We start from the raw sequence: 13,941 nt of genomic DNA, 5'->3' as shown, positions 1-13,941 counted from the left end.
CTGCTGTAGCCAGGCCACAGGTCTCCCAGGCCATGGCTGTTTAAGTCACTCACTCTTTCATTACCACAAATAAAGCATAAACAAGGAAAAGAAATCTCATAAACTCCCCATCAAAGAAACATTTCCCTGAGGCAAGAGGCATCGCTAGATTCCTAAAGATGAGGGCATCCTGCTCTAGCTGCACACGCAGTGGCACATGGGGAGGAGGGAGCACCAAAGGGGTGGGGTGCTGGGGCCCGTTGTTTGACGGGCAGAGGAGCCTGGAGAGTTCCCACTGCTCAGCTTTGCTGGCGGCCTCAGCTCGGCTTAGAGTTCAGCTATACAAATCTCTTCTTTGGCTCTTTTTGCTACTACCTAAGACTATTCTGTAAACAAACTGGAAATCCAAGTTGCAAAAAATATATGTAATAAAAGGATAATGAATCCACATGGCCCAATGTGAAAACAATTGGTTCTTCCATACAAAAGGAATCAGAACAGAGGCCAGACCAAAGAACTGACAAAGGTCTTGCTCCCAAAAAGGTGGAAAGGTGACCACCTTCACAGAAAAGGAGAGCTACTGAGTTCCACACCCTTGAGGCAGGAACCAAAAGCACACCGACTTACCCTGGGTGCACACTGAGTGCTGATCACCTTCCTAAATGTTGTCTGGCTAGGCAGTCAGCCAGACCCACTGTGTGGTAGATTTATAAGATAGGCAGGGCCCTCCAAGTCCATATAAAATAGATACTGGGTGGGTGTGATAGCCTAGTGATGGAAGCTCTGTAGTCACTATCTTTGTCCTCTGTCGACTCTCCAGACTCTCTGCACACACCCCTAAGACCACACAGAAGCTCACTGTCCAGAGAGCACCAGTACCCCAGACCTGTTTTCTGTGGCAGAGGCTTCAGAGAGGCCTGTCCTGCAGCTCTGCCAGAGAGATTTCTAAGAGTAAGACAGAGTGGAATGTCTACCCGTGGCTTGGAACCCCTGGGCTCAAGACACAGAGGACTGATGGGTTCCCTGCAGCCCATCTGCATAAACTCTAGAAAAACAAAACAGAGCTGTAGCTCTATGGGAACCTGGGATTTGGGGGCTCAGATGACTTTCAAGTCAGGACAGCACAGATTATGATGTGCAGTCATAAAAAAAAACCCAATTAAATAAAACTGTCTTAAATACAGACTAGCTTTAAAAAAAGGTCTTCATCTCAGATCCACTCAGTGGGCTGAATGGATAGATTCTAGTTGTCATAGTCTGCTCCACCAAAAAGGCACTGGAATTAAGTCTTCCTATAATGTGATGTGTGAAGAGCAGTCCCATTCTATCCAATGCATTCAATGGTAATGATGAAAACAGCCCAAGATAGGTGTCTTTAAAAATCCTACTACAATTGTTGAATCTATAAAGATCTTTTTCTCTATAAGAGCTTCATTGTCATGTTCTAAGGAGAAACTGGCCCCTACAAGAGCACACATTAGGTGTTCTTAGTATTTTGCAAGATTTCCCACCTGTGGCTCTGGCCTGGGTCTTGTCCTCTTGAGCACACAGCCTGAGGATGGGAGAAAATCACAACCATCCAGGGATTCTACTGTGGCCAGGAGTCCCTGATCAGTAGGGAGCTCTGAGATACACCAAATACCAGGACTTGGGCAGATCTAGAACCCAGTAGCCAACAAATCTGCCACAAGAGCTCATGCACACCACGTTTCCCAACACAGTCTAGGCACACTTCTCAGCCCAGAGCTGCCCCTTGATGTCGTCCAGCGACAAAGCCATGAGGCCCTGAGCACCAGGTCAGTAAGTGCTTTGTGAGCAGCACAAGCTGCCCCTTGGTTGAAGGCCCATCAGAAGTGCTAAGAAGTGCTCCATCTCAAACTCGTTCCTGCTCCAGAATAAAAGCAGAGGGCAGGAAGAGCACAGCAAATGTCTGTTATCAGAGACCTACATGTTGGGCTTCCTCCTAGACCTATGTCATTTGATTCTATCCTCCAAAGTGGTCACAATTTCCTCGGTACAACAGGCCCTTTCCCATGAAGCTGTGAAGCATCTGGAAAATAAGCAAAAACAGAATATTCTTTAAACACTTCAATTCCTTTATGACATAAACAACTTCACAAGGAAAGTAAGCAGCAAATGTCCCCAAACAGTGGCTGGCTGTATGCATTGCCTCTTGTAGCATCCTACATCATGCATGAGCACTAGCACTGTGCAGGCAGGGGGCCATGGAGTACTGTCTACAGAACAGGCACTCTGCAACATGACAAGGACAGCTGCAAGGCCTGATGACCACACAGAATCCAGACAATATCCACCCTCTTGCCATCAAAATGCACTCAGGTACCAGAGGGACAAAGACAAAAGCATCAGCATCAAGTCCACGTGGGAGAAAGGGAAAGCAGAGCAGAAACAAGTTTCAGCTCCTGGCTAACCCATTTTGCGTGACTGTTCTTCTGCTTGCCTCCAGTGCTTTTTCTTTTACTCTTCGTGGTACTGGTAATGATCTCAGGGCTTTATATATGCTAGGCAAGTGCTCAGTCATGAACTACATCCCCAACCATTCAGACAGCTTTGGAAGACAGGGGGTGGGGTGAGGTGGGGGGTTGGAGGGAACACGATAGGAAAATAGTATAAGAAATGTTTTTCTTTCCCTTTCTATCAGGTTCCCTCCTCCCCCTGTTGACTGAAAACTCCACAGACCCAGAATCTGTTTCCAGTGGTTCTTCAATCACTTTGTTTCTCTCAAAGAAAGCCATTTCCAAAGCAGGTGGAAGTGGCACCATCTCACTTTCACATCACACAGGCTCTCTGGAGCTGGGGAGGTACCCACACTGCACTTAATCCGAGTAGCAGACACCAATGTAGAAAGTCCTCAGATGTGACTGCTTCTTCAGAGGACAGGAATGACTACTGACCCTGACTTTGCTCCTCAAAGGGTTTCCCACTGTGGAGACCTACAAACTCGCCCTCATCCTAACAAGACCTCCAGCATTCACTACAGAGTTCTCAGCTTTAAGACATTGGTACAAAAACCACACAAGCAGATCACAAAGCAGACAAGGAGCTGAGAGCCCTGACTGTCCATGAGCTGTTCAAAGGCACACATAGCCCTAAGAGTCTGCATCTGACATAGCCCTACACAAATCCCCATGTTCCCTAAGCTCAGTCCTGCTCTCCCCAGTACAGCCCTGTGTCCTGTTTGGAACAGGTCTAAAGTGCTAAGAACACTAGGTCAAAATCAGGTTCCCATTGGGCTCCTAAGCCAAAATCCCATGAGGTATCTATATGCAAGAATCTAGGAGAGAGTGAGGCCAGTCCACTTATTACAAGATACCTGCCTGCGGTAACTATTCCCCATTCTCATGCTCTCAAGCTGGTAGCACATGTACCCAGGGCTCTTAGAGCTGCCTACTTTCAGAAGCACCATTCTGTCAGGAGATACTGGCTTTATTCCTGGTGCACTTCCAAATCTGTTTTTTTTTTTTTTTTGGTTTTTCGAGACAGGGTTTCTCTGTGGCTTTGGAGCCTGTCCAGGCACTAGCTCTTGTAGACCAGGCTGGTCTCGAACTCACAGAGATCCGCCTGCCTCTGCCTCCCGAGTGCTGGGATTAAAGGCGTGCGCCACCACCGCCCGGCCCAAATCTGTTTTAAAGGAAGGTTACACCAGGGTGGATTGACAGTTGCTTCTCTTTCGGGTTCATACTAACTCTCTCACAGACATGTACTATGTTCTCCCCCTATTCTGTGGCTATTTAATCCTTTCAAACAGCATCTGCCACCTGACAATGCCTGGCAGGTGTATAGGCTTTCATCATGAAGGCCCTGAAGTGCTTGGTTAGCCTTTGGTGGACAAGAGCCACCATTACCTTTCTTCTTTTTAAATGCAAGTAAAGGGTTGGAACACTTCTGTTTCATGATTGGGCTCTACCATATACTGCTGTCACGCAGGCTAAGTCATGCCCAGTGGCCATTCCAATAGGAAATCAGGAAAAGCCTCTGGTAGAATAGGCTTATATTATTCTGGAACCCAAAGCCAAAGAGCCAGAGCCTCAAAAGACAAAGCAAAATACAAAACAGTGATGATGAAGCAGGGATGGCTAAAAGTGCTGACAGCAAAGCACCGAGGGTGGAGGGGTATGGTGCACAAGGCTCATGGCACACTGCCCATCTGGCATTTACCTGGCAGACTCTGTGGGACATGGGTGGACACAGCAGCATGTGGGAGAGGCGCTGTGTGAGGTGGGCTGGAGTGCAAGCCAGCCAGAAGACCTGAGAGAAAACAGGAGGGGAGAGAACAAAACACACACATTGAAGACAGAACAGAAAAGCAGCTTGGGAGATCCAGAGCCCCAGGTAACCTGTGGGCCAGTCTGGAACAAAACAGCTACTCCAGGTACTAAGCAGCTTCCCTGGACAAGGGGCACTCCCACAGTCATACCAAACACATACAAGACCCAACATGGCACACAACATAGGAACAGCAGCAGGAGATAAGAACTTACTGTGGCTGAGGCCATGGTGGAAGGTCCCAGGGGCAGGGCCTGTAACAATGGCATCCTTAGAGACCCCTGCTTTGGCAGAGGAGTCTGAACTGAAGGAGAGCACATGAAGTGGAAATTGGGTTATGATTCCCAGTGAGTTTGAGTTCATAGCCCCCGGAAGCTTGGGGTTGCTGGACTTATAGGTTGAAGGCAGCAGGCTTAAGGGAGCGGTGTTGGACAGCAGCACTGCCCCTCCGGTTCCTTTCTGGGGAGGAAACACACACACATTAAGAACCTCACCTGTGAGAGTCCCTACTACTCAGCACTCAAAAGAGGAATGAGGAAGTGTCTATAAGCCAGCATCTAGAGGCTTCCAGGGTACACAGACAATTTAAAAAATTGTAAATATGGCCAGGAGGTGGTGGCGCCACCTTTAATCCCAGCATTTGGGAGGCAGATCTCTGAGTTCAAGGCCAGTCTGGTCTACAAGAGCTAGTTCCAGGACAGCTAGGGTTGTTACACAGAGAAACCCTGTCTCGAAAAATCCCCCCCCCACCCAAAAATCCAAAAGTAAATATGTTTCTTTTGTGAAGCATGTAAGTAATAGACCATATATGAGCCCAACAGTGGTGGCGCATGTCTTTAATCTCAGCGCTCAGGAGGCAGAGGCAGGCGGATCTCTGTGAGTTTGAGGCCAGCCTAGTCTATGGCATGAGTTCCAGGACAGCTAAGGCTACACAGAGAAACCCTGTCTCAAAACAAACAAACAAACAAAAAATATAGTTATAAAATATATACTATATATAGATCTCTATAATGCATACAAACTCATAGATACACAAATATAGAATAAACAAATTTATATACACTCATATTTTAAATTTATTATATAAACCTATGTAATACATACATGGGCAGGGATGGCTCAGTGAGGACCTTTGTGGTTTTTGTTTGTTGGTTTGGTTTTTGGTTTTTCAAGACAGGGTTTGTCTGTATAGCCCTGGTTGTCCTAGAACTGAGAACTCAGAGGTCTACCTGCCTCTGCTCCCAAGTGTTGGAATAAAAGGCATGCGCCGCCACTGTCCAGCTGTTGCAGTTTTTAAAATTCGGCTAAGCTTCTAGAGGGCCTGGGTTGGACTTCCAGCACCTCTTATGGTGGCTCACAATGGTCTTAACTACAGTCTCAACGGATCCAACACCCTCTTCTGGCCTCTGTAGGCACCAGTCATGCACATGGTACACATGCAGACAAGACAATCATACTCATACATACACACACACACACACACACACACACATTAAAACAAACAAACAAACCCAGAAGTTATCTAGAGGAGCCTAGGATCCCACCCAAAGCCTTCATAAGTATAAACAGTGTGGCAAGATTCTCATTCAAAAAGATCCAGCTGAAAATAGTTCCCCCACATATTCATGTTCACATGAAAGTGAACACTACTGTCCCATCATAGGACTTTTAAAGTTAACTGGAATAGGAAGCTTCATTGCAGCACTATGGTGGAACATGGCTGGTAAAATCTAACTGCACTAGATCATAATTAAATTCTCAATGAGACTACCTAGTACATATTCATGAACCCTGACACCACAGTAAGTTAAAAGATAAATAAACTAAAAGAAGTCCTGTTTAGCTGGGCATGGTGGCACACACCTTTAATACCAGTACTCAGAAGGCAAAGGCAGGTGTGTGCGTTTTCATTTAATGGGTTGAGTTACAGCTTATCCATTATATGCCCTTATCTTACTTATAGACACTTCAATAAGATCATGCATGGATCGTCACAAAAAGCATAAGTCTTTATTAAGATTTTCACTATGGCTGCAAACCTCAATCAAAGGGCTTATAGGAAACAGGAAGTCCTTGTTCAATTTTTGAGATAGAGTCTCATAATAGGCCCACACTGGTCTAATATGTAGCTGATCCTGCTGACTCTACCTCTCAGTGCTGAGGTTTATAAATATGCACCACTGCTGGGCAGTGGTGGCACATGCTTTTAATCCCAGCACTCGGGAGGCAGACGCAGGCGGATCTCTTGTGAGTTCAGGGCCAGCCTGATCTACAGAGCTAGTTCCAGGACAGGCTCCAAAGCTACAGAGAAACCCGGTCTCGAAAAAACCAAAAACCAAACCAAGAAAAAACAAACAAACAAACAAAAAAAAAAAACGAGTATGTAGCACCATGCCCAGTTAGTGTGGTGCTGGGGACCACATCCAGGGCTTCATGTTAGTCATTCATTCTACCAACTGAGCTATAGCCCCGTCCTATAATGTATTGTCAAGGCAACATTAAGTGAATGGTTTCCCTTTTTCCTTTTTTTCCTAGCAGTAGTGAGGATTAAATGTAAGACTTTGTGCATGTACTGTGATCTAGAGCCTCAGCTCTGAGGCCCTAGTCTAAATCCCCAGAACCCATATAAAACTGGGTGTAGTGACATGAGTCTGTAATTCAGTACACCTACAAGATGAGAAGCTTTATAAACTCAAGGGTCAGCTAGCCTGATATAGCAGTGAACAACAAAGAGATCCTGTCTCAAACAAGACAGAAGGTGAAGTCTGAACTCAACACACACACACCATGTTACATATGTGTTCCCACTCATACAAACATGTGTGCATACACCATTTTTTTTTCTTTTCTCCTGGAAACTAATGTGTACAGTCACTATTCAGAGAGGCAGGGAGAATCAAGATCTTGATGAACTGACCTATCTACACCTTTTTTCTTTTGGTTTTACAACACAGGGTTTATCTGTGTAGCCCTGGCTATCCTGGAACTCGCTCTATAAACCAGGCTAGCATCAAATTCACAAGAGATCTGCCTGGGATTAAAGACATGCACCACCACCATCTGGCTTATGTGTTTTTCTAACTGCTGAGCCATCTCTCCAGACCCCTTTTCAATTTAAGACAGGGTCTCATGTATTCAGACTGGTCTCAAACTAGATATGTAACCAAAACTGGCTTTGAACTCCTGATTATCCTGTTTCTATCTTTGGGTTTACGGATGTGCAACACAACCCTGGCCAGACTTCTAAATTTATATACACACCTCACAACACACCTTCCCTGCTAGGTCAAACCACTTTTGACTTACAGAGTTCTTATTTTCCCCCCATTTTATTTATTTATTATGTATACAACATTCTGCCTCCATGTGTGCCTACAGGCCAGAAGAGGCACCAGATCTCATTACAGATGGTTGTGAGCCACCATGTGGTTGCTGGGAATTGAACTTGGGACCTCTGGAAGAGCAAACCACTGAGCCATCTCTCCAGCCCTTACAAAGTTCTTTTAAGTCTATTAGAGAACTGCAACCAGAAGGTACTGCCAGTTTGTGCTAAGGCTAAACATTTCCTGCCTGCCACCTAATAGCTGAAGGTACCGTTATTTAGAGGGCAGAGCAGGTTCTGGCGCACACTCTACTCCTCGCAGGCTCAATCTCTCCAGGAACCCAATGCCAACAGATACTCCCTTTCTTTTCCCCTTCCAGTTCCCCTACTAAAAAAACATTCAGGTAATATCAGTCCTCCAACCACCAGTAAAAGTGAGACTAAACAGGAAATCCAGTACTCTCTCTAGTATCTAATCTCACTTACTGTCCCCTACCTGACTTTCTGTTTCAGACTACATTTGCAGACCAGGGCAAGGCAAGCAGCACTGTCCCCAAATACCCTCAGTAGGGGTAGGTTACAATGCTGGGATACTCACTGGCAAGGAGGTAGACGATGTCACACTACTAACTGCAGCAGGCTTCAGGGAGGAGGTCAGTAACTTTGCCACTCCCTGGGTACCACCACCAGAATCTCCATTTGGACCTCCAGGAGGAGCCACCAGGGTCAGCTTCTGAGAAACAGGTGTTTTTTTCACAGCTGAAGTTGGGGCAGCTCGGCTTGAAGGCTGTCCCGCTGAGGGAGACTGCACACCAGGTAGCAAGGTCCCAGAAACAGAGCTCTGTACTTGGGCTCCTCCAGGAGACGGACTACTAGTAGAAGCCCCATGTTTAGAGACTGAGCCAGCAAAGAGGTTATTCTTATAAGATGGTCCCACAGTGCTGGCTGGATGCTGCTTTGCTGGATGGCTCAGGGTAGTGGAGGATGAGGCTGTGTTCTTATGACAGCTGCTGCTGGAGGCTGATGAACTTCCAGAGGAGGTTGGCATAGTGGCATGAAAGGCCTGGCCTTTGGTTGCTGTCTTTACCACCTGCAGGAGGGAACGATGACACTGTGGAGAGGCAGGCTTTGGGCCTTGCAGCTTGTTGACAAAGGGGGTTGGGGGTGTGAAGCTTTTCTGCTGTTGAGTGCCTGCATGAAAGACTTTGACTTGGGAGCTAGGCATGGGAGCTGCTGCCTGGGCTCCATGAGACGTCCGTGGCAAACTGTGGTGCTTTGCTTTGGACTGGTGCAATTCAGACATACCCTTGCTGAGGGTAGCTTGGCAGGACAGCTCTTTGTAGCCAGAACTCTCTGGCTTTTTCTCCTGAGAGGACTGCCCCAGTGCTAGAGCCTGTTCAGCCAGAAAATTGAGAGGTGACTGCAGAGCATTAGTGGGTGGTGGTGCAGAAGAGCCAGGCTTTGCAAAATTCCGTTTCTCTTCTGTACACAAAACACCAGCAACTTTTTCTGTTGGTGTTTTGGAGGGTGCAGGCAGTGTAAATTCAGAACTGCTGGCGGCTCTGTTGTTCAATACAGCCAGTTCTTTAGACACAGCTTCCACAGAAGAGGCTGGATTCTGGGCTAATTCTTCATCCAGTGAATCCTCCAGAGTGATAGGTACAGGGTCAGTGAGGCCACAAGCTGCCTGGGATGAAAGCTCCCGACTAGTTGCTCCAATGCTCAGGCCTCCACCCTGATGTTCTGAGAGCAAAGTAGTGGGACCACCAAGCTGTCCTGATGAGATAGAAACTTTTTTGTCAGGCTTAGCAGATGATTCCTAAAGAAAAGCAGAGATGTTCATAGTTAGAAGTATTCAAAGATACCAATAGTGTCCTATTACAAGGATGTCAACAAGAGAAATGGGTAATTATAAGACAAGTGATGGATGAGAGTAGGTACCATGTCTGCCTTGCCTCGTAGTACTATCTGGCATGTGCTTGCCTTGTAGTATTATTTGGCATGTGCCTAGCTGGCAGAGGTTGATTTTAGGCCAACATGCTTTGCCATAAAGTATACCTATGCCCACAGTAAAATTTTTCTTCTTTTAGTTTCTGAAATAGTGTAAGACTTGCTCAGATACTCTGTTGGCTAGTGTTATATCAACTGTCTAGTGCAAGCTGGAGTCATTTTAGAAGAGGTAATCTCAGTTGAGAAAACACTCACACAAGGCTGGCCTGTGGTGCATTTTCTTAACTGATGATTGGTACAGAAGGACCCAGCTCACTATGGGCAGTTCCACTCCTGTGCTGGTAGTCCTGAGTGCTATACAAAAGCAGGCTAAGTAAGCAACACTCCTCTATGGCTTCTGTACCAGTTCTTGTCTCCAGGCTTCTGCCCCCTGCTTGAGTTCCTGTCCTAACTTCCCTGGATGATGAACTGTAAGCTATAAGGCAAAATAAACCCTTTTCTCCCCAGGTTGCTGTTAGTCATGATGTTTTATCACAACAATAGAAAGCTAACCAAGACAATCTGCTGACATTCAAACTATTTTGAATGCTCCTGACTGAAATTAGACTAATGAGAATTACTTTCAACTAACTTACTTTTCCTCAATACCTGACTCATCAGCCATTCTCATGGTAACAGAAATGGGATCTATATCATTGCTCCTGCATCCCAGTACTTAACACAGTATGTTCTCACATATTGTAGGAACCTTTCAGATACTCAAGAATAAACAATTTAAACATCTGTTCTAACAATCACTTTAAGTAGAGCTAAGGGAACAGCAAACTCAACAGGTAAAAGTTAGGCAAGGACCAATGTTCCCTACTGAGAGGTTTCTGCAATCTCTAAGATGTTTTTCACATTTCTGTGCTCCATCCACTACTTCCCTGTTGTTCTCCCAGGTAACTAACAGAGCCACTTCTCCTTTCTGCTACTGTTACAAACTAACTGGCCACAGCAGGAATATACTGCCTCCCTAAGAGGTCTACTACACTGCTGAGCTTTCACATTTACAGTGACCCTGTCCTGTGCTTCTTTGGAGTTGCTTCAAACTCTACTGAGTCCAGCAGCAACTGGGCTGGCTGAGTACTGCTGTGAAAAACTGAGGCTAGAGAGAGAGGGTTAAAGGCTCTGCTTAGATGCCTGCCTTGTTCAAGAGTGCCATCTGAGTAACTATTCTCAGTGAAGCTTACCAAGCAGCCATGAGCAGTCAAGACATTTCCTGAGCATGGCTTCAGAAACGGCACATAGCCAAAGCAAGTTGACTCACCTTCACCTTGATTTTTGAGGGAGCTATTACTTTCTTCTTGGCCCTGTTTGAAGAAATAAACACAGAAATGGTTCAAAAGATGTCCTCAAGAGGAGATTAAAATAGCAGTGTCCCAAGGAATAAAACACTGAGGTACTTACAGGAGTGACGTCAGGTGCCCATGGCCTCGCCGGCTCTCTTTAAATAGAGTCCTGAAAGAAAAAGGGCTAGAGTATCATATCTGCCTCAGCATGCCACAACTCTGCTTCTAGAGCTTCCCTGGAGGCCCTGATACTCAGTGGCACTTAATCTAGCTGACTAGAGAGCCACAAACCAGCTGATGGGCCTAATATGACCTCACTAACTCACCTAAAGCCAAGCATCTAGGCCCTACTAAGAAAGTCAGTGGCTGTGCTACAACCTCTCAAAGCCACAAGTTCCCTAAGACAGCGGTATTTTTCTTACTGATATTCTAAATCCACCTAAGGAGACAATGTGAAGTAACACATATAGCATCTCTTTTTTTCCCTCAGAGAAACTTAACAAACTTTATCTTTATATAACATATTCTATAAGGAAAGAATAATAATTCCCAAGGTTCCATCATCTGTCTAAATCACTGATGAATCAATCACTGTCTTTATTTAACCTCCCATGCCCTACATAAAAAAGACATGCTCCATTCATAGGTGGCAACACACATAAAGGAGCTTCTGAGACAGAAGCCCAACACTAGGCTCCCACATGGAATTAGCACTGCATCCTGTGAATATACGAGGAAGTCCCCACGATGACTTCGATCAGCCTCTGGTACAGCCATTGCATCAAAACAATGAAGTTCACACTGTGATGAAATGAGAATACAGCCAATCCTCTGACTAAAGTAGGACAAGCACACTACAAGTAAGATCTCTCTTCTAAGGATAAGAATACTCCTTTATAGATCCCATTATGTCCCTAGGTACTCCAGTGACATCAGAACTGAATCAACAAGATAGTGACTTCTGAGGGAAGGGATCACTGTCAGCCTAGACTAGCCTGTCTCACCTGGCCTGCATCCAGCCTTTGGGCCACAAAGGCTTGACCTCAGCATCCAAAAAAGCTTTCACACAGTCTTCCCAGGCCTGAGCCTTGCTGTTCCTCTCCAGATCACGGCTCTCCAGTTTGATCTTCACCACCTGGCACAGAAGCTCCCTGAGAAGCAGAGAGAGATCAGAAACTTCCCACCACCCCAAATGCTGTTTCACAGTTGTCACTGTGTGCTTTCAGCAACCCATGAAAGTAATTAATCCTAACCTTCATTAGCAATATGGGGACAGGCTCAGACACTGGTCTCACAAACCCTCCAATGACGCAAGGTCCCAGTTTGTGCACACCTGATTTCATCATTCCACTGGAATTTCTTCCGGGGTCCCATTATCCTCCGGCCCCCCTTTTCTTCATCTTCTTCCTCATCAGAACAAATTCGTTCTCTCTGCTCCTTGTCTTTCTCTTCCTCCAGCATCCTACAGAGGGAACAGAAGGAACCTTGAGGTCCTCCTGCCCACCAGCTTCCCCCTCCCTCCTCCCTTCTACAATATTCTCCTTGATTTAAGATCAGAAAACGCTGAAATGCCTAGAATTGTGTTGGAAATGTAATACTGAGAAGTGTAAAAAGAAGAGACAGTGACCCAGAGAGATGGCTCAGTGGTTAAGAGCACGTACTGCTCTTACAGAGGATCCAAATTCAGTTCCCAGCACCCCAGTTCACAACCACCTGTAACTACAGCTCCAGGGTATCTGACTGTTTCTGGATGCCATAGGCACACGCACGTTTCTACACACAGACTCGCACAAATAATTTTAAGAGGGGGTAGAAGATATAGGAAAATAATGACACTCAAGTGAGATGGGACACACTTACTTAGCAACCTTTGCTTGTGTGTGTGCTTGGCATTCATCCTGGTACTTGGCCACCTGCTCAGGCATGGCCCTACCAATGGCATCCTTGAGTTTCTGGAGTGGTTCCTTTAGGCGCCCACCCTGCAAAGAAAGGATAAAGTCCAGGTTTGACTCATGCACCATTCTCACACTAAGGACCCACAAGAGGCTATCAAAAGGAGACAATGCAGCATATATGATCCCCGTGTGGACGCTGCCACCCACCTGTTCATAGAGGTGAAGTTTCCGAGCACGCTTGACCAAAGCATCCTTGCTGCAGGGCAGGAATGAAGCCAGATAAGCAAACACCCCAGAACGGATTTGGCTAGTCAGCTCCCGGGTTTGCACCTCTATGCTAAAGAACAAAACACAGTAATTAATGGCATGCAGCTTGATGCAAGTTTCATCTTCCTTAGGTGGCAGTCCGGAGAAGAAAGGTAGGCACCAAAAGCAGTCTGAACCTTATCTTGATGGAAACAATATAACCACGTAGCCACAGCAACAAAATCTCCAACAACAACATAAGGAAAAACTCTCAAGCTTAATGAATTTGGCTAGGAAAAGAGGGTCAAAGCTCTTAGGTCAAGGATAAGATCAAGTCAAAAGTAGACAAGAGAACAAAGCCAAGAAGTAGATGGTGGTGGCAAATGTCTTTAATCCCAGCACTTGGAAAGTTTGAGGCCAGTTTGGTATACAGAGTGTGTTCCAGTGCAGCCAAGGCTACATAGAGAGACCCTGTTTCAAAAAGAGAGAAGGGGGGTGGGGTATGAGCATTAAAAAAAAAACCACAAAGGCTTTAAAAGTGAAAGTAATTGCCATGAAATACTTTCCAGCAATATTTTATTTATTTATTTATTTATTTATTTATTTATTTATTTATTGTGCAATATTCTGTCTGTGTGTGTTTGCAGACCAGAAGAGGGCAGCAGAGCAGACCTCATTACAGATGGTTGTGAGCCACCATGTGGTTGCCAGGAATTGAACTCATGACCTTTGGAAGAGCAGGCAATGCTCTTAACCACTGAGCCATCTCTCCAGCCCCCTCCAGCAATATTTTGAAGACTTCTTTTTCTTTCTTGTTTTTTCCCTGTTCTTGTTTTTGTTTGTTTGTTTGTTTGTTTTTGTTTTGTTTTGTTTTAAAGACAGAGTTTCTTTGTGAAATAGTCCCGGCTGTCCTAGAACTCACTCTGCAGAC

General features: G+C 45.7%; 1 protein-coding gene across 3 annotated transcripts in view; it reads right to left on the bottom strand.

Annotated features, from left to right (window-relative positions):
* Nucleotides 1–116: 116 nt before the first annotated feature.
* Nucleotides 117–13,941, bottom strand: part of Ubn1 (ubinuclein 1) — a 33,837-nt gene continuing 20,012 nt past the window's right edge. For 2 of the 3 annotated variants that reach the window (XM_041675821.1, XM_041675822.1), the window contains exons 9-18: nt 12,972–13,101; nt 12,730–12,848; nt 12,203–12,331; nt 11,874–12,020; nt 10,988–11,038; nt 10,848–10,890; nt 8,187–9,407; nt 4,482–4,725; nt 4,159–4,248; nt 117–2,029 (exon numbers count right to left, since the gene is read on the bottom strand). In XM_041675821.1, coding sequence (XP_041531755.1) covers nt 1,980–2,029; nt 4,159–4,248; nt 4,482–4,725; nt 8,187–9,407; nt 10,848–10,890; nt 10,988–11,038; nt 11,874–12,020; nt 12,203–12,331; nt 12,730–12,848; nt 12,972–13,101 — 2,224 coding nt within the window. In that variant the 3' untranslated portion in view covers nt 117–1,979. The remainder of the gene's footprint in view (nt 2,030–4,158; nt 4,249–4,481; nt 4,726–8,186; nt 9,408–10,847; nt 10,891–10,987; nt 11,039–11,873; nt 12,021–12,202; nt 12,332–12,729; nt 12,849–12,971; nt 13,102–13,941) is intronic. The other variant, XM_041675823.1, reaches the window with a different exon arrangement.

This window comes from Microtus oregoni, unplaced genomic scaffold (assembly GCF_018167655.1).
Source record: "Microtus oregoni isolate MIOR12 unplaced genomic scaffold, Mior012 000027F_ref0000203, whole genome shotgun sequence".
Taxonomy (NCBI): domain Eukaryota; kingdom Metazoa; phylum Chordata; class Mammalia; order Rodentia; family Cricetidae; genus Microtus; species Microtus oregoni.
Note: the sequence above shows the minus strand (reverse complement) of the source record. Positions and strands in the feature narration are given on the sequence as shown.